This window comes from Amyelois transitella, chromosome 31 (assembly GCF_032362555.1).
Source record: "Amyelois transitella isolate CPQ chromosome 31, ilAmyTran1.1, whole genome shotgun sequence".
In the NCBI taxonomy this organism is placed as follows: domain Eukaryota; kingdom Metazoa; phylum Arthropoda; class Insecta; order Lepidoptera; family Pyralidae; genus Amyelois; species Amyelois transitella.
The window spans coordinates 1,536,537-1,561,741 of record NC_083534.1 but is presented as its reverse complement, the minus strand read 5'-3'; the positions used below and the strand labels follow the sequence as shown (position 1 = coordinate 1,561,741).

General features: G+C 37.0%; 1 protein-coding gene across 1 annotated transcript; it reads right to left on the bottom strand.

The window, feature by feature from the left end:
- Positions 1-389: 389 nt before the first annotated feature.
- Positions 390-25,033, bottom strand: LOC106137501 (unextended protein). The gene is made up of 17 exons (XM_060953125.1): positions 24,513-25,033; positions 22,745-23,239; positions 21,927-22,029; positions 21,189-21,504; positions 20,649-20,905; positions 19,459-19,575; positions 17,954-18,125; positions 15,183-15,374; positions 14,208-14,311; positions 13,460-13,502; positions 12,740-12,880; positions 11,622-11,761; positions 10,698-10,824; positions 9,768-9,897; positions 8,375-8,471; positions 4,913-4,975; positions 390-4,036 (listed from the first exon to the last, which is right to left on the bottom strand). The coding sequence occupies exons 1-17, from the start codon at positions 24,965-24,967 to the stop codon at positions 3,920-3,922; spliced, it is 3,069 nt and encodes a 1,022-aa protein (XP_060809108.1). The 5' UTR covers positions 24,968-25,033; the 3' UTR covers positions 390-3,919.
- Between the last annotated feature and the right edge of the window lie 172 nt (positions 25,034-25,205).

Here is a 25,205-nt window from a genome sequence, read left to right as displayed (position 1 = left end):
TTCCCTTTGTAGTGTTTAGTTGCCAAAATGAGCAAGTTTCCAGTGCCGTACAAGTATTGGTAAACAAAAAATGTGACATCGACAAAAAAAACCATATTACATACATATGTTCACGTCTATATCCCGTGCGGGGTAGACAGAGCCAATGGTCTTAAAAGTTCAGCTATTTGGCTTAATGACAGAATTGAGATTCAAATAGTGACAGGTTGCTAACCCATCGCCTAAAAAAGAATTCCAGGTTTGTAAGCGTATCCCTTAGTCGTTTATTACGACATCCATGGGAAAGAGATGGAGTGGTCCTATTCTTTTTTGTATTGATGCCGGGAACCACACGACGAATATATTCAATAAACCATATTCAAGCGATTAATACTTTTATTTCGTCATTACAAATGATCTTAACTATTATTTCCATTAACAATCAACATTTTCCTCAACACATTAATACATTAATAACATCTAAGGTAGACTACACACGGGACGGTTGGAACGCTGCGTTTCTGAAACTAGATATTAGAAAAACAAATACATATTTTAAAACACAAACAGATTAAGCATCGCGCCAGGGTAATCTAATTATACCAATGGTACTAATAAGTATAAAATATTTAATACCACCATTATTTTTAGTGACAACAGACTTAAATGGAGAAGTATATTTATTTATTAATTAACATGAAGTTTATTTTTAATAACACGTTTTAACTATTTATTGTCATATGTTTACGTATGAAGCTCTAAAAATTAAAAAGGTTTAGGCGACTACAAAAGCTCTGTCGCTTAAATCGATGGGTTTTGTAACTTATAAGTAAAAAAGACAGGTTCTTATTATTAACAAGTCCATATATAATCTATATAATACTTGTTTTTTGGAAACACATGATTTTAATGTGGACTAAATATCGAAATTAAATACAATATTATAAATTACATTTGATATGACGACTGAAAATCAGTCTCCATGACTAATTTTCATTTTACACGGATGTCATTGACATTGGAGCGTTCGAAAGCAGCGTTCCAACCGCGCAGTGTACAACACAATACTAATACTCAGATCTGGGTTAATAAATATATCACAATTATTTACAAGTTTCCACTTGGAAATAAATGTAATTAAGTACCGATAATAATTGTCCTTTTTTTAAATCTGTATGTTACGATTGAGATTGTTATGATAAGGACTCAGAGACTTAACTCAAACCTGATAATAAAATGTAATACTACTAGAGAGCGTTATATTACGTAGGTACGGAACAGAAAATATTGAAGTAAACTAAAAAAAAAACCAATTGAGAACGAAATAATAAAGGTTTCTGTAAAACCGTTTTCCAGCTCTGTAGTTTACATCATACTTACTATTATAAGGAAAACAAGCACCTAAGAAACATTAAAAATAAAGTACCTGATAAAGATAATTAAGTGGGAGCCATCTTGCTGAATAAAATTTCAGAAACTATATTCTGATATTTTGTCTATTTTTTGTCGGACAATTCCAAAGGTTTGTTGAACGCAGTTATAGAATTTAAACATTTATTTGCATAATTCACATATGTATAATAATTGTAATTTAATCTGAACAATGAAATCTGAATAAATTCTATACATTGGTTAGTATGTACTTTTAAGGCGTTCTGGTGGCCGTATTTATCACTAAAGAAACGTCTTTAATATAACTACACAATTAAGTACTATTTGCAGAAGCTACTTGGCATGCACCTATAAAAAATTATTTAATAATACTACAAATTCATTACTCGTGGATGAGTTTACTAAATCAAATAACAATTCTTACATTACATTTTAAGTATTCACGCCCATATCTAAACTAAAACATCAGTCTACAAGGTATAAACTATAAACTAATAAAATTCACTGGTAAAAGAGAATTTCGCTCAACTATAAATTCGTCTGTCACTATTTCACAATAACCGGTTAATGTTAATACATTTTCTACGAAAATTTAAATTAGTCGGTTTATTTTTTTCAATTAAATTTCATTAAATAAACAACACATAACTTCTATACTTGCGTCGTGGGTCTGATAGATTATACAAATTGACGAGCGCAACATAAATTAAAAATAAAAACCGCAGACAAAAATATTTTATATAAATGAAAATAACTGAATGCACATCACTGATAATAAAGAGGTTTTTAAAGAATAGACAACTAAGGAAGCTTCTACGTCGTAGTTCGTCTTTAAGCCAAGTTTGACCCCGGTTCTTCAACCATTTCCATTTCAAATTCCACTAAAATGGGTTCATCAGTTCAGTTTTCCAACGGACAGACATTATTTACTTTATATATTATTTATAAATAAGGATTTGGAATCAATCATCTAAGTGGTATAAAATCTTATTTATATTCTTCACAATAGAACTATGAATACTGAGGTAATTCCAATCAGTGGATATTATTATAAATTTTAATATTCATTATATGTTTATCACCTACATAAGTGCACCCTATTTGTAAATACTAAGTGATTTATTATCTATTCCTTGTATTTTTTTTAATTTATTCCTAAAATGAAATGAAATATGTACTTGCATTGAATGTAACATTAATCAACGTATAGCCGCGATGACATAATTTTTTTTATATTTATTTAATCATTTTTAACACTTTGACAGTTTCCATCCTCATAATACTGTTGACAGAAAATAAATGAGATTCAAAAGAATTACATTCGTTCATAATACTGACTAGAATGTTAAGTACTTTAAACACAAGTAATATAGGAACTTGAGAAATTAAAAATAAAAGAGAAGTTATAACTGTAACCGATACCATGAAAATAACGGTTTCTTTCTTTCAATCATGTCCCCAACTGCATCTTTTTGTAATTGTAAAAAAATAACGGTTTCTTTAACGGCGTCTGCGCAGCGGTAGTACGCTTGTCTGTGACACCGGAGGTCCCGGGTTCGAATCCCGGCCAGGGCATGATGAGAAAATAACTTTTTCTTATTAGCCTGGGTCTTGGATGTTTATCTATATAAGTATTTATTATAAAATATAGTATCGTTGAGTTAGTACCTCGTAACACAAGTCTCGAACTTACTTCGAGGCTAACTCAATCTGTGTAATTTGTCCCGTATATATTTATTTCAATCATGTCCCCAGCTGCATATTTTTAGAATCGTTAAAAAATACCGGTTTTTCTCTTCGAATAGCAAGATTCCAGTTGCATTAAAAAAAAAACGATTTAGATGCACTCTTTTTGTTATACTCTGGTCACAAACTATAATTTTTCTCTTCTATATGTTTTTTTAGGTATCCAGGAGAACTATAAATATATATATTTTTTAATCTCTAGAGAACTGAGGGAATTAGAGCGCGCAATTTGCAAAAAATACAATGTGTTATAAATATATTTTTGATGATGATTAACGATTTCGCTCTGATAATTGTTAGTTAAATATAGATCCCTGCAAAATCAATTATCATCATAGAAAATTATGATTTAAGTCCTTGACTCGACATTTTGCAAAAGATACATATATTTTGCAAAAGATATATTTTGCAATAGACATTTTGCAAAAAAGAGACATTCTGCAAAAGATATATTTTGCCACAGAGAAAATTTGCAAGAGACATTCTGTAAAAATATACATTTAGCAAAAGATATCTTTTGCAATTTTGCAAAAAAAAGACATTTTGCCAAAGAGATATTTTGCAAAAAAGGCATTTTGCAAAAGATATATTTTGCAAAAGAGACATTTTGTAAAAAGATACATTTTGCAAAAAATATCTTTTGCAATAGATATTTTGCAAAAAAAAGACATTTTCCCAAAGGTATATTTTTGCAAAAATAGGCATTTTGCAAAAGATATATTTTGCAAAAGAGATTTTATGCGCGATTTTTGTATACATTCTCATTACCCGGATACCTAATACAAGGACACAATGTAACAATTCATTTTAACAGTTTCTCTTGCTCGTCACACTGAATATCTCTCGCCGGGGAAGCGCGACGCGTAAACGAAGCGCGAGTGTGGGGCGAAGCCGACACGGGGATCGGGTTGGGGGACACCTGTGGGAGAACAAAATACATACATATATATATATATTTATATATATATATATATATATATATATATATATATATATATATATATATATATATATATATATAATGTATGATATATATATATATATATATATATAATCACGTCTATATCCCTAGAGGGGTAGACGGAGCCAACAGTCTTGTAAAGACCGATAGGCCACGTCCAGCTGTTTGGCTTAACGATACATACATACATACATATAATCACGTCTATATCCCTTGCGGGGTTGACGGAGCCAACAGTCTTGTAAAGACCGATAGGCCATGTCCAGCTATTTGGCTTTATGATGGAATTGCGATTCAAATAGTGACAGGTTGCTAGTCCATCGCCTAAAAGAAGAATCTCAAATATATAAATCTTTCCCTTAGTCGCCTTTCACGACGTCCATGGATATGCTGATGTGGTGCTGGGGTGGTCCTATTCTTTTTTTTATTGGTGCCAGGAACCACACGGCAAAGAACAATTTCCATTTCCTAAGCTTAATACAATGTGAAATACAGTTGTATATGATATTAAATCTATAAAATTAGACGGCCTCTGTGGCGCAGCGGCAGTACGCTTGTCTGTGACACCGGAGGTTCCGGGTTCGAATCCCGGCCAGGGCATGATGAGAAACGAACTTTCTCTGATTGACCTGGGCCTTGAATGTTTATCTACATACATATATAAGTATTTATTATAAGATACAGTATCGTTAAGTTAGTATCTCGTAACACAAGTCTCGAACTTACTTCGAGGCTAACTCGATCTGTGTAAATTTTCAAAAAATAAATAAATTATGAGTGAACTACCCTTTATGTGTGTATGTCAGTATACTGTCTAGAAGAAACTATATGTACCTGTCTAGAAGGAGTCTTGTGTTCGCCAGTGATGCTGATGTCTTCGTCAACGGATTGCAGTAACTGAAAACGTACAAATAATTATATCTAATATTTAAAAATATGTGTTGTTTGTCCTGTATATACATATAATATATATAGCTAGTATAATTTTATAGGTGGACAACCCTAAGGGGTATGAAAAATAGATGTTGGCCGATTCTCAGACGTACCTACTCAATGTGCTCACAAAATTACATAAGAATCGGTCAAGCCGTTTTGGGGGAGTATGGGGACATTGCGACACGAGATTTTTATATATAAGATATCATTATAGGATTTGAAAGGATTTAGGATATGAACGGAATGCGGGAAAAAGAGGGAAAGCATGTGATGATTTCTTAAAATAGACATAACCTCAACTCAAATTCCTTTCTAACAAATTGATAATCTTCGAGAGCTGCATCAGAACGAGTTCGTCCGTCTTCCGTCTCGTTTCCACCTCGTCCCGGTCGTATTCCGTTCGTTTCTCGACCGATTCCCGATCGTACTCGGACCGCTCGATCGAATCTCGATCGAAGTCGGTCAGATCGTGGAAGGTTAGGAGGGAGGAGTCCGTGTGGAATGTGGTCTTTTTCTTGATACGCTCGTTATCTGTTCGAGGTATTGTTATTTTAATGGATCTGTACCTGGGTGACCGAGCTGTGTTCGGTGGAAGTCAGAAAATACGTAAAAAATTGTAAAAACAAACAATTACTAAATCGCATTTGACTAGAAACCCGATCGCTCACCAACTGAGCCATCGCGTCGAGCGATCGCGATGCCGAAATGCGTATACATAAATACACACGAAACACATTACCTGCCGTGATAATTAAGTAAAATTAGTTGGTAATAATTTGAAAAGTGAACTGAGTAAAGACACTAATAAATCTTAAAATTTGACGAAATATTCGTATTCGTCCACGATATAGATTTAAGAGATCTATGTATATTTGTAAATTGACGTCCGGCGAAAACGCTGCAGTGTAGTTTGTTCCGCCGCTTCTTCTACACATACGCTTTGGTAGCAGTTATAATTAGATTTAAATGATGTGACGTCAATAAGTGATACCTCGTATCCAATTTTGAAAATAAATCTATTCTATTCTCACAAAATTAATTACTTATCTAGCTAGCTAGCTACAAAAAAAAAAACAATCTACATTGAACAAAAACAACCAAACCTATTTTCCCTTCATTGCTTTTGTTCAAAACATTTCCGTTCAACCAATAATTATTTCTGACGCATTCGTCGCAAACGTTTGCATCCAACTCGTACCTCGACGACTTGTCGCACGTATTTGGCGGCGCATATTTCACGAACATATCGTTCGAGAACGACTTCGTAACATTGGCGAGAGATTTTGTCGTATCGCAAGCGTTGGCCAACCGATCGATGTTGGGCCAATGCTGGTCGTATTGGCGGCTGATGTTGGGCAAACATTTCGTATGGTTCTGCGTGCATTTGCTTGACGTGTTTGTCGAATATTTGTCGGAGTTGGCCTCCAATCTCTCAGACGATGGACAGTTAGCTGGTGACACTTGCAGTAATTCAATTATGTTCAGTGTTTTTTGATTCGTCTGTGAAGCGAATGGAAATATTTTTTAAAGACTAATAGCGGTGCCGTGTGGTTCCCGGCACTGATAAAAAAAAAGAATAGGACCACTCCATCTCGTTTCCCCGTCGATGTCGTAAGAGGAGACTTAGGGATATGCTTTTAAACTTAGGGCTAGCAACCTGTCACTGTTTGAATCTCAATTCCATCATTCAGCCCGAACGTGGCCTAACAGTCTTTCAAGACTGTTAGGCCACGTTCGGCTCGCTGGCTCTGTCTAACCCGCAAAAAATATAGACGTGATAATATGAATGAATGAATCGGTATTCTTTAATTAAAGTTGTCTCATATCTTACCAATCCCTACAAACATTAGAAATGCGAAAGACACTCTGTCTGTCGCGCTAACACACCTAAACCACTAAACCGATTTTGACATAACAACTGATTCGTACCAGAGTTAACCACGCAGAAGAACGTTATCTACTTTTTATTGCTAAAAAAACAAAGTTACCACGCGGTTACAAGCTACAATGAAGAGTTATGTCAAATTAACTTTCAATTGTTTTAACTACAAACATAATACTGCCCTGGTATAACTAAAATGCCGTTATCTGCCAAATCCTTGTTTGAAGTAAAACGTCAAAAATGCGGTTAAAAAATTTGAACTGATGCCATTCATCAATAAGAACGCCTATTTATGACTTAAATGTACCAAAAAGTCGTATATACAGATCGAAAGGGATTTTTTTTCTTCTTATTCTACTGGTAAAAAGGTGAAAATCCTGATGTCAGATAATGGCATTTTAGTTATACCACGGCAGAATAATACACTTAATTAAGATACAATGTTGACAATGAAAATTAAACCTTATTCGTATTGGAACACGAGCCACAATCGTCCGGGTTGTAAGCTGTGGGGGTGCTTGTAGATTTTCCGAGTAACTTTTTCGATATCATCGATATAGGTATGTTTGCACTCGATGAATGACACAAGTGCTGGAAGGAAAGGAAGGAAGGGATGTGACGAATTTATTGGAAAACTACGAAGTTGCATGAAGAGAGTTATGAATGTGGATGAAGCGAAGGAAGTGTCCGGGTAATCGTTGCAAGTGGAAAGGTGTACGTCTCTGCTTACCCGTTTTGGGTGAGAGACGTGTTTTTTTGTATGTATTGATTATGAGAGGGAGAAAAGATGGCGGACGAAAATTAATCCAAAATTTTCAACTTTATACATTTCAAGATTCTTATTTATTTATTTACGACTAGCTGTGCCCGCGACTTCGCCCGCTTGGAATAGTTGTTTTGGGCATCATTGAAGCCCTCAAGGATGAATAATTTTCCCCGTTTTCCATTATTTCTTCGCTCATTATAGTTGCAGTGTGATGTTATATAGCCTAGAGCTTTCCTCGATAAATGTTCTATTCAACGCAAAAATATTTTTTTAATTCAAACCGCAGATTAGCGCGTTTAAACAAACTCTTCAGCTTTATAATATTAGTACAGATTTACGATTATTGTGCCGTGTGGATCTCGGCATTTTAGAATATAACCACTCCATATTTTACCCATGGGTGTTGTAAAAGGCGACCAAGTGTAAGACATATAAACTTAGGATTCTTTTTTATTTTGGGCGATGGGCTAGCAACCTGTCACTATTTGAACCTCAATTCTATCATTAAGCCAAACAGCTGAACGTGGCCTATCAGTCTTTCCCTGACCGTTGACTCTGTCTACCACGCAAGGGATTTAAACGTTACTCCATACATGCAAATAACATTTGTACTAATCCAATACCGGCAACTTCCGTAGCCAACAAACACACATCTTTTTAACAATGTGGGTGTATTTTACCCACATTGTTAAAAAGAGGTGTGCCTTCTTACCTTGTCAACTTCAGTGTCGAACTGCTCGTTCGTAGCGCCCTTGGACAAAGCACCCTTCTCCATCAGAGTGGCTCTCTTCGCTGCTAAATACAATGACCTGGAAAATGAATGGCTTATAATACATACATACATACATAAAATCACGCCTCTATCCCGGAGGGGTAGGCAGAGACTACCTCTTTCCACTTGCCACGATCTCTGCATACTTCCTTCGCTTCATCCACATTCATAACTCTCTTCATGCAAGCTCGGCGGTTTCGGGTACTTTTGACCTGACCCTTTACCAGGACGTCCTTAATTTGATCAAGATATGTTCGTCTAGGTCTTCCCACTCCGACCTTTCCCTCCACACTCTCCTTGTATATCTGCTTAGTCAACCTGCTCTCATTCATCCTCACCACATGACCGAACCATCTCAACATACCCTTTTCTATTCCTGTAACTACGTCTTCTTTCACATCACAACATTCCCTTATCACGCTGTTCCTTATCCGGTCGCTCAATTTCACACCCAACATACTCCTTAACGCTCTCATTTCCACTGCATTTATTCTGCTTTCGTGCTTCTTTTGCCATACCCAACTTTCACTCCGATACATTAATGTCCCATACATTAATGTAATTAATAAACTACTACACTATAGATACTTAATAATAAGTACCCGGTTGACCGAGCTTTGCTCGGTCTACCAGAGATGGCGCTGATATAGTTTCTTAAAACGCGGTTTTTAAAATGTTTACATATCTTGGGAACCGAACTTTTCTCGAACCTAGTGCCTTGATAAATCGATTCCTTGAGCCGAAAAGCTCCTAATCCGTAACTTTCATCAAAATCGTTGGAGCCGTTTCCGAGATCCTGATTATATACAGGGTGACTTTTAATTCAACTGCATAAATTTAACTGTTAAGTTTACTCATCTAAAGGATATTAAAAAACGTTAAAAGAAAATTATCGGTTCATATTTCAGAAAGTACGAAAAAAAAATAAAAGTATCAAAATCCACGATCCTAAATACGTCATATCACCCCGGCCGGCGGAAAAGCGACGCGTAAGATTCAGAGGTCAACGACACAATTCATTCAGCTGAGCGATCTCGACAACTCTGTACTTTACTTGATTTTGATACTAGAAAAATAATTTAATTTTCAGACATTTATTTACATGTTTAGTTTTATTTTCTCTTTTAGTATTGGTCTTTAATAAAGCGTGTGACTTAGTTTTTGAGGGGTTTTTAAATGTGAAAATGATGACGTTTAATTTAAATAATTATAGACTCAAACAGCTCAGAAGCATGGGTATAGTCTATGTTTAAAAGGATGCAGTTGTTTTAAATGTCACCCTGTATATATACAAGAATTGCTCGTTTAAATATATTAGATATTATGTAATTACCGTTTGACAGTGAGATAGAAGAGTTCAGCGATGGCTCGCACCGAGTAATCCGGTACGAATGTGTGGCGCAGCTGGGAATCCATGTTGATGTTCTGCAGGGAGCCCATGGCCGAGGGCGTGGGGGACTCCGCTGTTGATGTTGCGTTAATTTAATATATACATACATACATATGATCACGTCTATATCCCTTGCGGGGTAGACAGAGCCAACAGTCTTGTAAAGACTGAATGGTCACGTTCGGCTGTTTGGCTTAATGATAGAATTGAGATTCAAATAGTGACGGGTTGCTAGCCCATCGAGTAAAAGAAGAATCCCAAGTTTATAAGCCTATCAATTAGTCGCCTTTTACGACATCCATGGAACGAGATGGAGAGGTTCTTTTTTTTTTTTTTACTGGTGTCGGGAACCATCACGGCACTAATTATAACCGCACGGAAATAATTTAATATATGTATTAATTACTAGCTGTGCCCGCGACCTCGTCCGCGTGGAATAGTTATTTTGGGCACCATTGAAGCCCTCAATGTTGCCAAGGTTCGTTGTTGCAATGGCGTCATATGTACGAATTTGAATGAGTTTTATACCTTTTGTATATAAAAAACCTATTATTTCATTTTTAGGTTATGTTATACACTTGTGATATTTTCCCTGACAGTTGACAGATAAAAACTCGCAATTGATGAACTGAAGCTAGCAGCGGAAGATTACGATACGTAACTAACTTCACTTTGTCGCAGAGATGACGTCACAGCTCTGATATTGTATTTTAAACATTTTCTTTAAAAAATAATCGAATATACAATTCAATTAATATTTTTATTGGATATTGAACGCTAAAATTATAAAACGGTTATATTTTTTTTTTTGGATTCTCAAAACTTTTTTTTTTTAAATTCTCACGGGAATTTCAAGACACCATTCTCACTCACCAACACCAACATTCTGCATGAGCGCCTGAACCCCAAAGTAAGTGAACGGCCCAGCTTCGAAGACGAGGTTCTCGCGACCCACTGTCACCTCCACGCGACCTTCCAAGATCAACACGAAGTAATCCACCTGTACAAAAGAAAAATAATTGTTTAACTTTATCATTGTACTAGCGACCCGCCCCGGCTTCGCACGGGTGCAAAATTCGGAAAAAATTATACATAAAAACCTTCCTCTTGAATCACTCTACCTGTTACAAAAAACCGCATCAAAATCCGTTGCGTAATTTTAAAGATTTAAGCATACAGACAAACAGACTAAAATAGCGACTTTGTTTTGTACTATGTAGTGATATTTTTTACGTCCGATGAAAATGATGCAGTGTAGTTTGTTCAGCCGCTTCTTCTACACGCGCGCTTTGGAAGCGGTAGTAGTTATAATGAGGTGATGTGACGTCAATAAGTGATATCTTTGTATCCAATTTTGAAAATTAATCTATTCTATTCTATCAGTGCTATGTGGTTTCAGTCTTTAAAAACCAACCTACTTATTAGAATAGGACCACTCCATATCTACCATGGATGCCGTAAATGGCGACTAAGGGATAGGCTTATAAACTCGCGATTTTTCTTTTAAGCGATGGGTTAGCCTTCACATCACTTAATATTGTCATTGTTTTGTTAGTTTCACAACATTAGTTGACTTCAAATGAATTATTTAAAACTAAAACTAAGTTGGTAAAGCCGCTTCCAAAGCGTCAGCGCAGAACAAGCGGTAACAAACTGCACTGCAGCATTTTATTTATATGGTCGAAACTGTACATATATATGTATATGGATGTGCTTAATTTTGCGAATTGTCTTCAACAACGTTAACATCGACTAAGGGTCAGGTCCTGTTAAATTCTTACTGTCCATAACACTTACCGGTTTCCCCTGTTGGAAGACGTAAGTGCTAGGGTCCTTCTTCGTTTTCCCCTTCACTTTTATATGCTGTATCACGTCCTGTCGTAGAAGCCGACGAAGTACCGTCTCCGAGACGGTGTCCGGGCGGAAGGCGTCCACACCTGAGGGGAGATTATAATTATAAAAAAAATACCCTGATCTTTCAGATTAGGTTTTCAAAACAAAAATAATTTTTCAATTCGAACCAGTAGTACCTGAGATTATCGCGCAAACAAACAAACTATTCAGCTTTATAATATTAATAAATAATTAAGGACGTCCTGGTAAAGGGTCAGGTCAAGAGTACCCAAAACCGCCGAGCTTGCATGAAGAGAGTTATGAATGTGGATGAAGCGAAGGAAGTATGCAGAGATCGTGGCAAGTGGAAAGATGTAGTCTCTGTCTACCACTCCGGGATAGAGGCGTGATTTTATATAAGTATGTATAAACAATAATCAACCTGAGATATATGAAGTACCTAATATTGGCGTCCAAAACGCCTCTTACAAAACGCTACACAAGTGTGACGTCACATGTTAGTATCTTGTTCAATACATATACATCTGTTAAGATCGTAGCAAGGGGAATTCCATAGTCTCTGCCTACCCCAATAAGAAACAGGCGTGATGGTATGTATGTATGTATGCCAATCTCCTGTTTGATTTCCTTCCACCCAAAGGTTGACTGGAAGAGATTGCTTTAGCGACAAGTCCGCCTTTGTACCATCTATATTTGCTTTGTGTTGTTTTGTATGTTTTACTCTTATGGTGCAATAAAGAGTTTTATCTATCTATCTATGCATGTTTGTATGTATGTATGAATGTATGTTTGTTTGTTTGTATGTATGAATGTATGTTTGTATGTATGTATGTATGTATGAATGTATGTATATATATAGACTAGCGACCCGCCCCGGCTTCGCACGGATGCAAAATTCGGAAAAAATTAGACATAAAAACCTTCCTCTTGAATCACTCTAACTGTTACAAAAACCGCATCAAAATCCGTTGCGTAATTTTAAAGATTTAAGCATACAGACAAACAGACTAAAATAGCGACTTTGTTTTATACTATGTATATAGATGGTAAGCAAAACCTACTCGTGGACAAGAACTGGAAGGTGGCCAGGGTGAGCTGCGGCGAGATGTGGATGTGCTGGTTCTCGTGCCTCTCGGCGAACGCGGCGAAGTCCTGCAGCTTGTTCTGTGGACGGTTGCGGCGGCGTTTCGTGCGGTTGTCCACTGTTGACCAAAAATATATATGTATATATATGTTGCTTTAGCTGTGCCCGCGACTTCGTCCGCGTGGAATAGTTATTTTTGGCACCATTGAAGCCTTCAAGGATGAATAATTTTCCCCGTTTTTTTTTTTCAAATTTTCCATTATTTCATTACTTTTTATAGTTGCAGCGTGATGTTATATATAACATCACGCTGCAACTATAAGGAGTAAGAGACCATTTATCGAGGAAAGATTTAGGCTATAGCCTAAAGCCTTCCTCGAATATCTATCATTATATATCTATAATTATCGAGGTCTTCTAATTCAAGGCAAAAATAATTTTTCAATTCAAACCAGGAGTTATTGATATAAGCGCGTTAAGACCAACAAACAAACTCTCCAGCTTTATAATATTAAGTATAGATATATTCTTCTACATCCAATTTCAAAGTTTATTTTTTTTCTAATTTGTCATATTTCTTTTTTTGTGCAATAAAGAGTTTACAAACAAACTAACTAACGATTTCTGGAGCCGAGTGCCAAATCCGAAGTAGGAGGAAAAATTCTAATAAAGATAACATATAGATTTAATTACTTACTGAATACGTCGGTTTCATCCACAATCTCGGCTTGGATCATTTCCTGAAAATGATACATACATATAATCATCACGTCTATATTCGTTACGGGGTAGACAGAGCTAACGGTCTCGCAAGGTACTGACGGAATTAAGATTCAAATAGTTTTAGGTTGCTAGCCCTTCGCCTAGAAGAATACCAAGTTTATAAGCCTATCCCTTAGTCGCTTTTTACGACATCCATGGGAAAGAGATGGAGTGGTCCTATTGTTTTTTCTATTGGTGCCGGAAACCACACGGCACAAAAATTATGATGATCAATATAATTTAATCAAAAATAGATCTTGTTCTACATTTTTAAGCATCTTATTATGGCAGAAAAATCATAGCTTTTAAATAGGCTTTAAAATAAATAAATACTATTGTTACTATAGAATTATGTATATACTGGTATAGAAGTAAAGATACTAGTACGGACGAGTATGGGAGTATATGTATTCCCTAAATTACGTTTCTCACACTCGTTAAAAAACGAAGGTCAATAGTATATGAACCTAGTAAACATACTAGTACGGAAAACTGGTATGGAACTTAGTATACAATCTAGTATGCGGCCTAGTATGTGTCGCAGTATCACACCTAGTATATATATACTAGTATCAAACCTAGTATATATCCTTGTATTAAACCTAGTATGGAACATGGTATGAAAGTTAGTATGGATTCTAGGTAGAGACTAGTACGGATACTAGTATGGAAGTACGTATTACCTCAATAACGTCCTCGAGTGTGACCAACCCTATGGTCTCGTAGAAGGGGTCACCCTCCCCCTCGTTGTTAATGCGATGGACGAAGGCCATATGACCTTTGTGACCTGGAATGAAACATTCAGGTCATTCAATGTATATATGTACTAGAGGCCGCCCGCGACTTCGCCCGCATGAAAACCCTATCAATCCCGCGGGAACTCCGGGATGAAAAATAGCCTATATGTTATTCTGGATCTTCAGCTACCTACATACCAAATTTCATCGTAATCGGTTCAGTAGATTTTGCGTGAAAGAGTAACAAACATCCATACTGACATACTCACAAACTTTCGCATTTATAATAAATATGAGTAGGATGTATGTTAAAATATGAAAGTTCCGTATCATTGTGTGTGTTGTCCGTGTGGTTCCCGGCACCAATAAAAAAGGACCACTCCATCCCGTTCCCGTGGATGTCGTAAAAGGCGACTAAGGGACATATTTATAAACTTATGATTCTCCTTTTAGGCGATGGGCTAGCGACCTGTCACTATTTGAATCTCAATTCTATCATTAAGCCAAACAGCTGAACGTGGCCTATCAATATTTTCAAGACTGTCGGCTCCGTCTACCATGCAAGATATACAGACGTGATTATATGCGCTTTGGAAGCGGCAGCAGTTATAATTAGATTTAAGTGATGTGACGTCAATAAGTGATACCTTGTATCCAATTTTGAAAATTACTATTCTATTTTATTATATTCTATGTACATATATATGTATGTATATCTAAATCACTCTTTTCAAGACTGTAGGCTCCGCCCATCATGCAATGTATATAGACGTGATTATACATATTTCAAATCAGTCAAAAAAGGAAGAACTGCTGTGACGTCAATAAGTGATACCTTGTATCCAATTCTGAAAATAACTCTATTATACATATGTATGTATATTAAAAATCGGTCAAAAAAAAAGGAAGCTTTTCACACACCGTCTTTGAACTGCTTAAACATCAGGTCCAGGGTGACATCCTCGAACACGAAGTTGCAGGGGTTCTGGTAGTACTGGCAGAGGGTCCTCAGCGGCGTGTTATCGTCGGGATCCACAAACGCCAGGTCCTTGATGAACAGCACGGTCACTATGTTCGTGCGGGAGCCTTCGTACACTGGTATACGGGAGTAGCCTGCAGAGGGAATGTTTATTTATTTATTCGTTCATTAGTTCGTTCAATCGTACATTCATTCATTCGTCGGTCACTATGTTCGTGCGAGAGCCTAGTATACGGGAGTAGCCTGCGATGAGAATGTTTATTTATTCATTCATTGACGTCTGGTGAAAATGCTGCAGTGTAGTTTGTTCCGCCGCTTCTTCTACACATGCGCTTTGGAAGCGGCAGTAGTTATAATTGGATTTAAGTTATGTGACGTCAATAAGTGATACCTTGTATCCAATTTTGAAAATAAATCTATTCTTTTCATTTATTTACCAGCGACCCGCCCCGGAATATTAGAATTTATGCATATAAACCTTCCCCCTGAATCACTCTATCTATTAACTATCATTCTATCTTTTTTTATTTCATTCATTCGTTTATTTTATTTATTTACCATCGACCCGCCCCGGCTTGGCACGCGTAGAATTTATACATGTTAACCTTCCTAGTGAATTACTCTATCTATTAAAAAAACCGCATTAAAAATCGGTTGTGTAGTTTTATGAGAGATATAAGCATACATACAGACAAACATACAGACGCGGGAAGCGACTATGCTTTATACTATGTAGTGATTTATACTTGCGATGTGATTTCCGACACTTTATAATAGAACCACTCCATATCTTTACTATGGATGTCGAGAAAGACGACTAAGGGATTTATTTATTTACTAATTTATGTACACAGAACACATCGAGTCGAGAATGATAAACACAACAAAACAAAATTACATAGGTTCTGCTTATTTCAAAAGAAATCTCTTTCAGTGGAACCTATATGCTTATACATAAAGTTGGGATTCCTCTTTTAGGCGATGGGCTAGCAACCCGTCACTATTTGAATCTCAATTCCATCACGAAGCCATACATCTGAATGTGGCCTTTCAGTCTTTTCGAGACTGGCTCTGTATACCCCGCAAGGGATATAGACGTGACTATATGACATACATATAGTCACGTCTATATCCTTTACGTTTATTTATAACTTTATTGCACAAACAGCCTATCATTTATCATTAAGCCTTTCACATACATACATCAAGTCACGACTACATCCCTATACAATCTGGATATCGGAGATGATATGATTAATATATTAACGGCCTCTGTGGCGCAGCGGTAGTGCGCTTGTCTGTGACACCGGAGGTCCCGGATTCGAAACCCGGCCAGGGCATGATGAGAAACGAGTTTTCTCTGATTGGCCTGGGTCTGTTTATCTATATAAGTATTTATTATAAAAATATAGTATCGTTGAGTTGGTATCTCGTAACACAAGTCTCGAACTTACTTCGAGGCTAACTCAATCTGTGTAATTTGTCTCGTATATATTTTTATTTATTTATTTATATCGCTTCGTTGAGTGAGCAACTATATTACAATTTTATCTATAGAATCCATAACTAATAAAATAGCTGTGAAGGACATACCTACGGGCACAATTGGACGCGGTCCAAAACAGAAATATATCTAAATTTGTACAGAATAAATATAGACTGGTTATGAAATGTGACTGGAGAACATAACGGATAATTATAAATATTTATATATTTAGTTGGGTGTGGCAAAACTAGCACGAAAGCAGAAGAAGCAGTGCCGTGTGGTTCCCGGCACCAATACAAAGAAGAATAGGACCACTCCATCTCTTTCCCATGGATGTCATAAAAGGCGACTAAGGAATAGGCTTACAAACTTGGGATTCTTTTTTAGGCAATGGGCTAGCCACCTGTCACTATTTGAATCTCAATTCTATCATTAAGCTAAATAGCTGAACGTGGCCATTCAGTCTTTTCAAGACTGTTGGCTCTGTCTACCCCGCAAGGGATATAGACGTGACCGTATGTATGTATGTAAGCAGAATAAATGCGGTGGAAATGAGAGCGTTAAGGAGTATGATGGGTGTGAAACTGAGCTACCGGATAAGGAACAGCGTGATAAGGGAATGTTGTGATGTGAAAGAAGACGTAGTTACAGGAATAGAAAAGGGTATGTTGAGATGGTTCGGTCATGTGGTGAGGATGAATGAAAACAGGTTGACTGAGCTGATATACAATCACGGCCACGCTCAGCTGTTTGGCTTAATGATAGAATTGAGATTCAAATAGTGACAGGTTGCTAGCCCATCGTTTAAAAAAGAATCCCAAGTTTGTAAGCCTATCCCTTACTTGCTCTTTACGACATCCATGGGAAAGAGATGGAGTGGTCCTATTCTTTTTTGGTATTGGTGCCGGGAACCACACGGCACCAATTTATTATATTATTAAGCGCTTCCCCCGTAATTAATTGTTTTTTCCTCCTGTGTCTCTCGCATAGTTTAATGTCTTCACTATCACTACATAGTACAAAACAAAGTCGCTATTTTAGTCTGTTTGTCTGTATGCTTAAATCTTTAAAATCACGCAACGGATTTTGATGCGGTTTTTCTGTAACAGATACAGCGATTCAAGAGGAAGGTTTTTATGTTTAATAACATAACATTTATAATTTTGCACCCGTGCGAAGCCGGGGCGGGTCGCTAGTTAACCATATAGTAAAATCCATCTCCCTTACCCGACTTTACGATCTCGGACATGGTCTCGAAGTCCAGCACGGAGCTGATGGGCAGCATGAACACGTCTTCCAGCTTGGTCATCACATCGGACACTGTCTTCTTGCGCAGCTCCAGGGCACCAGATATGATGTTCACCTCGTCCTTGTCAAGGTCATTCACGTCCGTAGTCACCTTGTGGGACATGATCTAATTGAGCGGTGTACGTGTTCTGTATCGAAGTGGGATTCGGTGGGACATGAACGAAAAATAAATGAAGCGCGCAAAATAAAAAAGGGGGGTTTGAAAAAAAAGATATTTTTTTTTTTTTAAGTTAGGTGCCATTCATACTAGTAAGTATAAAAAAAAAAACAATGTCAAAAAGGGTCTTTGAAAAAAGGATGATCTGTTTTTTTTATTTTTTGTTTTAAATTAGGTGCCATTCGTACGAGTAAGTATATTAAAAAAAAACAATGTCAAAAAGGGTTTTTGAAAAAAGAATGACCTGTATTTTTTTTTTGTTGTTTTAAATTAGGCGCCATTCATTAAATAACCCAACAATGTATACCCTCGTCCAAATTTCCATTCTTAGCTTGTACAATTGTGAAGTTGACGTCATTGAAGAAAATGCTGCAGTGCACGTTGTTACCGCTTTTTCTGCACTGACGCTTCGGAAGCGTCTGTGAACTAAGTTTTAAATAATATATTTGACGTCAACCAATGGTGTGAAACAAAAAATTATGACAATTATTAAGCGATGTTTTAAATAATCCATAATAATGAATGAAAATGTTTTAATTTGAATTACGTCACATCTGAAGACGGAGAGTGTCGAAGAAGTGTGATATTGTGTGACAGGGACTAGAGCAGTTCGCAAAAAAATCATCAAATTCGTGTGACGTTATTCATGAATGGAAATTAACTATCTAAAAACCTAACTGGTAGAACTAGGTAAAAAGAAAAAGAAAAATTAAAGAAGGAAAGCGCAAAATAAAAAAGGGCCATTGGAAAACAAATCTCAGTATTTTTTTGGTACAAATTATAAAACTTTCAGGTAACTGAAAAAAAATATACGGGGACCATAATCGATAACATTAAATGTCTATGGTTAAGTCAAACGATCCTCAAAATCTGACAGCGTGCCCAAAATACTCCAAAAGGCCGCATTGCCTCTTTGAATTGTAACACTTACTCTACAACGGCCAGCAATTCTTTTATTAGGCGATGGGCTAGCAACCTCTCTGCTCTCTGCCTGCTAGCCCATCGCCTAAAAAAGAATCCCAAGTTCGTAAGCCTATCCCTTAGTCGCCTTTTACGACATCCATGGGAAAGAAATGGAGTGGTCCTATTCATTTTTTGTATTGGTGCCGGGAACCCCACGGCACGAAACAGCTGAACGTGGCCTGAAATCAGTCTTTTCAAGACCGTCGGCTCTGTCTACCCCGCAAGGGATGTAGACGTGACCATATGTGTGTGTACATATGCGCAGGCAAGCAATATTATGTTCAATAACATAATACAATCTCACCTTGACCAACTCTTTGAGCCTCTCCCTGTTGTAGACGCTGCCTATCTCCTCCCCCAGGAAGTAGTCCAGTAGTTTGCTCACTGGGAATGCTAGCGGTGCCGTTAGCGCCATAACTGCCTGTTAACAATCACATTTATACATATACCAGAGGCCGCTCGCGACTTCGTCCGCGTGGAATCAATCCCGCGGGAACTCCGGGATAAAAAGTAGCCTATATGTTATTCTGGGTCTTCGGCTACCTACATACCAAATTTCATCGTAATCGGTTCAGTATTTTTTGCGTGAAAGAGTTACAAACATCCATATTGACATACAAACTTTCGCAATGAATATATTTCACATCCTACTAATATTATGGATGCGAAAGTTTGTGTGTATGTCAGTATGTCAGTACGGATGTTTGTTACGCTTTCACGCAAAAACCACTGAACCGATTACGATGAAATTTGGTATGTGGATAGCTGAAAATCCAGAATAACATATAGGCGCGAAGTTCCCGCGGGATTGATTGTTATGTTATGATAAGGGTTCTACGCGGACATAGTTGCGGGCGGCCTCTAGTATATACATATACTAGAGGCCGCCCGCGACTTCGTCCGCATGGAAACCCTATCAATCCCGCGGGACTCTGGGATAAAAAGTAGCCTATGTGTTATTCTGGGTCTTCAGCTACCTACATACCAAATTTCATGGTAATCGGTTCAGTAGTTTTTGCGTGAAAGAGTAACAAACATCCATACAAACTTTCGCCTTTATAATAGTAGTAGGATAAATCAAATCAGAACTCTGTCCAACCCCGCAAGGGATATAGACGTGATTATGTATGTAAGATATAAGAGTGCCGTGAGGTTCGCGGCACAAATATAAATGAGAATAGGACCACTCCATCTCTTTCCCATGGAAGTCGTAAAAAGCGACTAGTGGTAAGCCCTTGACCATGGATTTTGGATTGGGTGAGTCAGGTTTTCACACGAAGCGACTCCCGTCTGACCTCCGCAACCTTTGCAGGGGAACCTAACCCGTATTGGATCATATGCAGATGCCTGAATGTGCAGGTTTCCTCACCATGTTTTCCCTCACCGTAATAACATCGGTTAGTATCCAAACTAATGTGCGTAACTTCGAAAATAATCATTGACACACGACCGCGGTGGGATTCGAAGCGGTGCCTCTAAAAATTAGCAACATACCTTAGTGACCACTATGCTCTTAGCTCCGACCATGAGCCCGTGCCTGGAGCATATCGCTTGAGGGGTGATCTCCCCCAGGAGTACAATGGCCAACGTTGAGAAGATCACAGCGAACAGTCCCGAAGTCAGCTCGTCCAGTAGTATAGTGAAGGTGGAGTTCACAGCAACGTTGCCAAGTAAAATGCTGCAGAGCAGATAGTTCCCGTGGTCCCGGACGGGCATGATGGCTCGAGCGTACTTCCTCTCTTGTTCCGTGCCTGTTTGGTGTTCGAAATGTGTTTGTAATTATTATTTACTAGAGGCCGCCCGCGACTCCGTCCGCGTGGACCCAATTCAGCAGGAACTCCGGGAGAAAAAGTAGCCTATATCTTATTCTGGGTCTACAGCTACCAACATAAAAAATGAATTTCATCGTTATCGGTTCAGTAGTTTTTGCGTGACAGAGTAACAAACATCCATACTGACAAACTTTCGCATTTATAATATTAGTAGGATTATACCTTGATCAAATCAGAGACGTTATAGCAAACAAATACATACCTGTATTTGATATAATCTTCAGCTCGGTCCGATCCAATGACATGAGACCCAAGTTCAATCCGGAGAACAGGGCGGAGAACATCAAACATACGAGTATCAATATCAACGTCACCCACAGCGGTAAAAGCGAGTTATGAGTTGCGAAAACTTTGTACGGATCAGTTCCTTGGTGCACATATTTATCCTCATCTTTTGTCAAGTCCACTACGTTTTCTCTCAAATTTTTAACACATAAGTACAATTTTGCATCGGTAGTTGATGGTGGCGCTACAATATCGAACAACGCGGATTTTCGCGAAACTGAACCCTCTCGTGCCTGAAAATAAAAGTCATTTTAAAAGTGGACTATTAAAGAATGCTTTTAAATTATCTATTGTACCTTGAAGGCATAATTTTATCAATAAATTAACAAATAAGTTGGGTTTCTACGTTCTGTGTGTCTCAAAAATTAATATTTAACCATATAAGAAAATAATAAAATCAAAAATTAAAACGGACCAAATAAAAATCCTTGTGGAACGCCTATCTATTCTTTACTTGATGTTGATTCTTGTAGCATAAAATATATATCGAATAAAACCTTTTAACAATGCTTGATTAAAAATTTATAAATTGTATTCACTCAATTTAAATTTTACAGATAATATGACATTGTCATGATAAGTCAAACATTATCAAAGGCTACTTCCAATTCTTTATTAACGCAAATTACGTTTTTTTTTTAAACTAAATACCCACCATGTACTCTCCTTTCAGCATAAACTTGCATTTCGATCCTACATCTTGAGCGTAATCGGTAAAAGCTATGACTGTACGTGGTGTGAGACCATCTCCAAATAACCTATTGAAGATAAAAAAATATATGTATAAGGGATGCATAAGAATAACTTTTTATATTTATTTCCTTAAAATTTTTTTTTATTATTATGGTACATTTCAAACATCACATAATAATTGTCATAACTTTTGGTTTCACAAAACAGGTTGACGACAAATAGATCATTTAAAACTGAGTTTACTGCCAAAGCGTAAGTGCAGAAGAACAAACTGCACTGCACTATTTTCTTCAATAACGTCAACTTTACAATTCCCCGAACTTAGAATAGATATTTATTTATTTATATGTGGACGAGAGAATGAATACAACATACTACAAACATTATTACAGATATAGGGAAACATAGAGTTATAAACAACTAGAACCACATTTCCCTAAAAAGTATCAGAAACAAACAAATTCGTGTTTAAATCCATACATATAAATGCGAAAGTAAGTTAATTTGTTTGTTTTCTCTTTACACACTAGCTACGAAAAAGGACAAAGGATACTTTCCTTTAAAAAACTACAGTCCCAAGCAAGAGTTTTATATTTAATTGATTGTGTGCTCTAATGTTATAAAATCAAGTTTGGTTTTCGTTGAGATTTTTAGTCTATATAGTACAGATACTATGTTGTTTAAGATAGACATACATCAGGTTCCTCTCCAGTTAGGTGAGCAACCGGGACTAAAGCCAGGAGGAAGAAGCTGTTTAAGATGGTACAAAATTCCTTTTACCTCAAAGTGACAGCCGTGCCAGCTAAAACACTGGGCACGCCATCTTCAGTTATCTTCGGTTCCTTCGCTGAATCCTCAATCCTTACACCATCAACAACTACCTCCATCGGTTCTGCCACTACCGTATCTGTTACATCTGTGATTTGTCTCGTAACACGTGTAGTTTGACTATCATCAGATATCGTAGTGAGTGTTTCTCGTTTCCTTCTATCAACAGGTTTGTCTTTTAGTCTTACGGCTACATTTTTGACAACATCATCATCAGACATACCATTATAGGTATCTTTGTCGTTGAATCCATGACTTCTAACAAGATCTTTAAATATGATAGTATTATCATCAACGGATAATATATCAATATTGTCAAGTTCCCTCCTAGTGAGTCTAGGTTTAGGAGTCAAATAGTTCACATCTGTATCGCCCGATAAGTCTGTCCAATTTGTGTCTTCCATAGCTTTCGTGTTTTGTGATATATCTGTGGTTTGTGTCGCTTGCCTGTAGAAGAAAATAATTAAGGGTAATAATCCCAAAACAATTGAGGAAATTATCCCATAATATCGGTATTCCGGTTTTGAACAAAGCATATACCTTAAAAGAATACAATCCACCCTATTAATAAAGAGAAATAATAATTATGTTATGTAATGAAAATACTAAAAACCAATCGGACTGATTTTCATGAACATTGGTACAGATATAGGAGTGAAATAGGCTACTTTTTTCAATATCTGAAGTATTTTCTATGTTTTATAAAATATATCCAAAATTTGAATGTCAAAATAAATTCAGCCATAATTTTTTATAATTGATTATGTGGGTTAAACTCTTGAAACGGGCCACCGCCGGAGAGGGGTGGCGAGGGGGGAGGGGGATGGGGGAAGGGGTAACTCCCCTCCCTCCCGTGACCCCCTCTTGCCGGAATTTTGTTTCTTTTCATTGCGGGGGGCTATCGACCCACCCACGCGGGGGGGCTGCGCCCCCCCTGAACCCCGTGTCCGTTTACCGACAGCTACTTTCAAAGACAAAAAATTAAAATTTGAAAAAAAATTCAAAAAATGACAGTAGCACATAACCAAAACGGCGGATTGCGTTCTGTTCATAGTTAGTGTCTTTTTTGTTTTTACTTTTAAGCAAAGTTTTGACTATATTTTTAGTGCTAAAATATATTAATTAATGTATTGTACATGTTTAATGGACAAACTAATTATTTAAAACTAAATTAACACAGTTTACAATGACAAACCGAAAATATTGCGTTGTTTAGTGCAATTTTTAAGATTTTCAAAAATTCATATAAAAAAAGGGGGGGCTTCCAGCAAAAAAAAATACTTGGGGGGGGGTCATACAAACCCTCCCCACCCCCCCCCCCCAACCTCTCTGGCGGTGGCCCGTTTTAAGAGTTGAGCCATTATGTGTATTAACGAATGTACTATTACTATAAAGAAGCAAACATTTATGTACACATGATGCTGGTTTTCAATGGAATTTAAATAAAAAGTGTCAGATGGCTGGCTCTATGTTAAATGACAAAAACAAGATTAAGTTGATCAATTTATGATTATATATTTCTACTTAACCATGCAAGTTACTTGCAAACTTATCTTGACAACTCACACAATGCAATAATATTTTTTAATCCATATGAATATACAATAATGCAAGGATAATGCCTGTTCATACACAAACCATGAAATTTATGATGTACTAATTGCCCGCGGCTTCGAGGATTAAAAAATTATTTAACAAACATTGTAAATTTTATACTCACGATATTTTCTCCATGGAATGCGTAACTTCGTCGTTTTTGGGATCCAAATAAATTTCCTCGCCTTGGTGCACCCATTTCCAATTATAGGGGCTGTTATCCTTATTTTTCGAACGTAAACAAAAGTATATCTTTCCGTTTTCATTCGGCACGGTCACTTCGGACACTGTCTGCCATTGATTCGTTTCAATTTCGCGTATCTCATAATTTGGGTAGCTCACGTCACAGTTACCACCCTCTACACCACCCTCAGAGGTCAACCTCCAAGAATAATGACCGAGAAATTCACCACCAGCAGCATTTAGTAAATATTTACAATTTGTTTCCACACAATTTTTCTTCAACACTTTCAACTTATGTATTCTTGGTTCTGTATTACTATCCTGAAGAGCCACTACTACAATAACTAAATAAACTATTAAACCACAAGTCCGTAGCACTTTGCACATTGGTGCCATTTTAAAACGTAATGATTACAAAATAAAACAACGCACTGCGCCGCTACGCTAAACTAAAGGTACATTTTTGTGAGACTGACTGACAGTTCGGCGGCAAATGTTGCCGGAACTGCAGTAAACTCATGTCAATTTGTCATATCCGGTATCGTACATGATACCTATTCGATTATAACGAATAAGACGTCGTGGTAAACCTCCAGTCTTTTGCTTTCCCCAGCTTTGTTATTTAAACATTTTC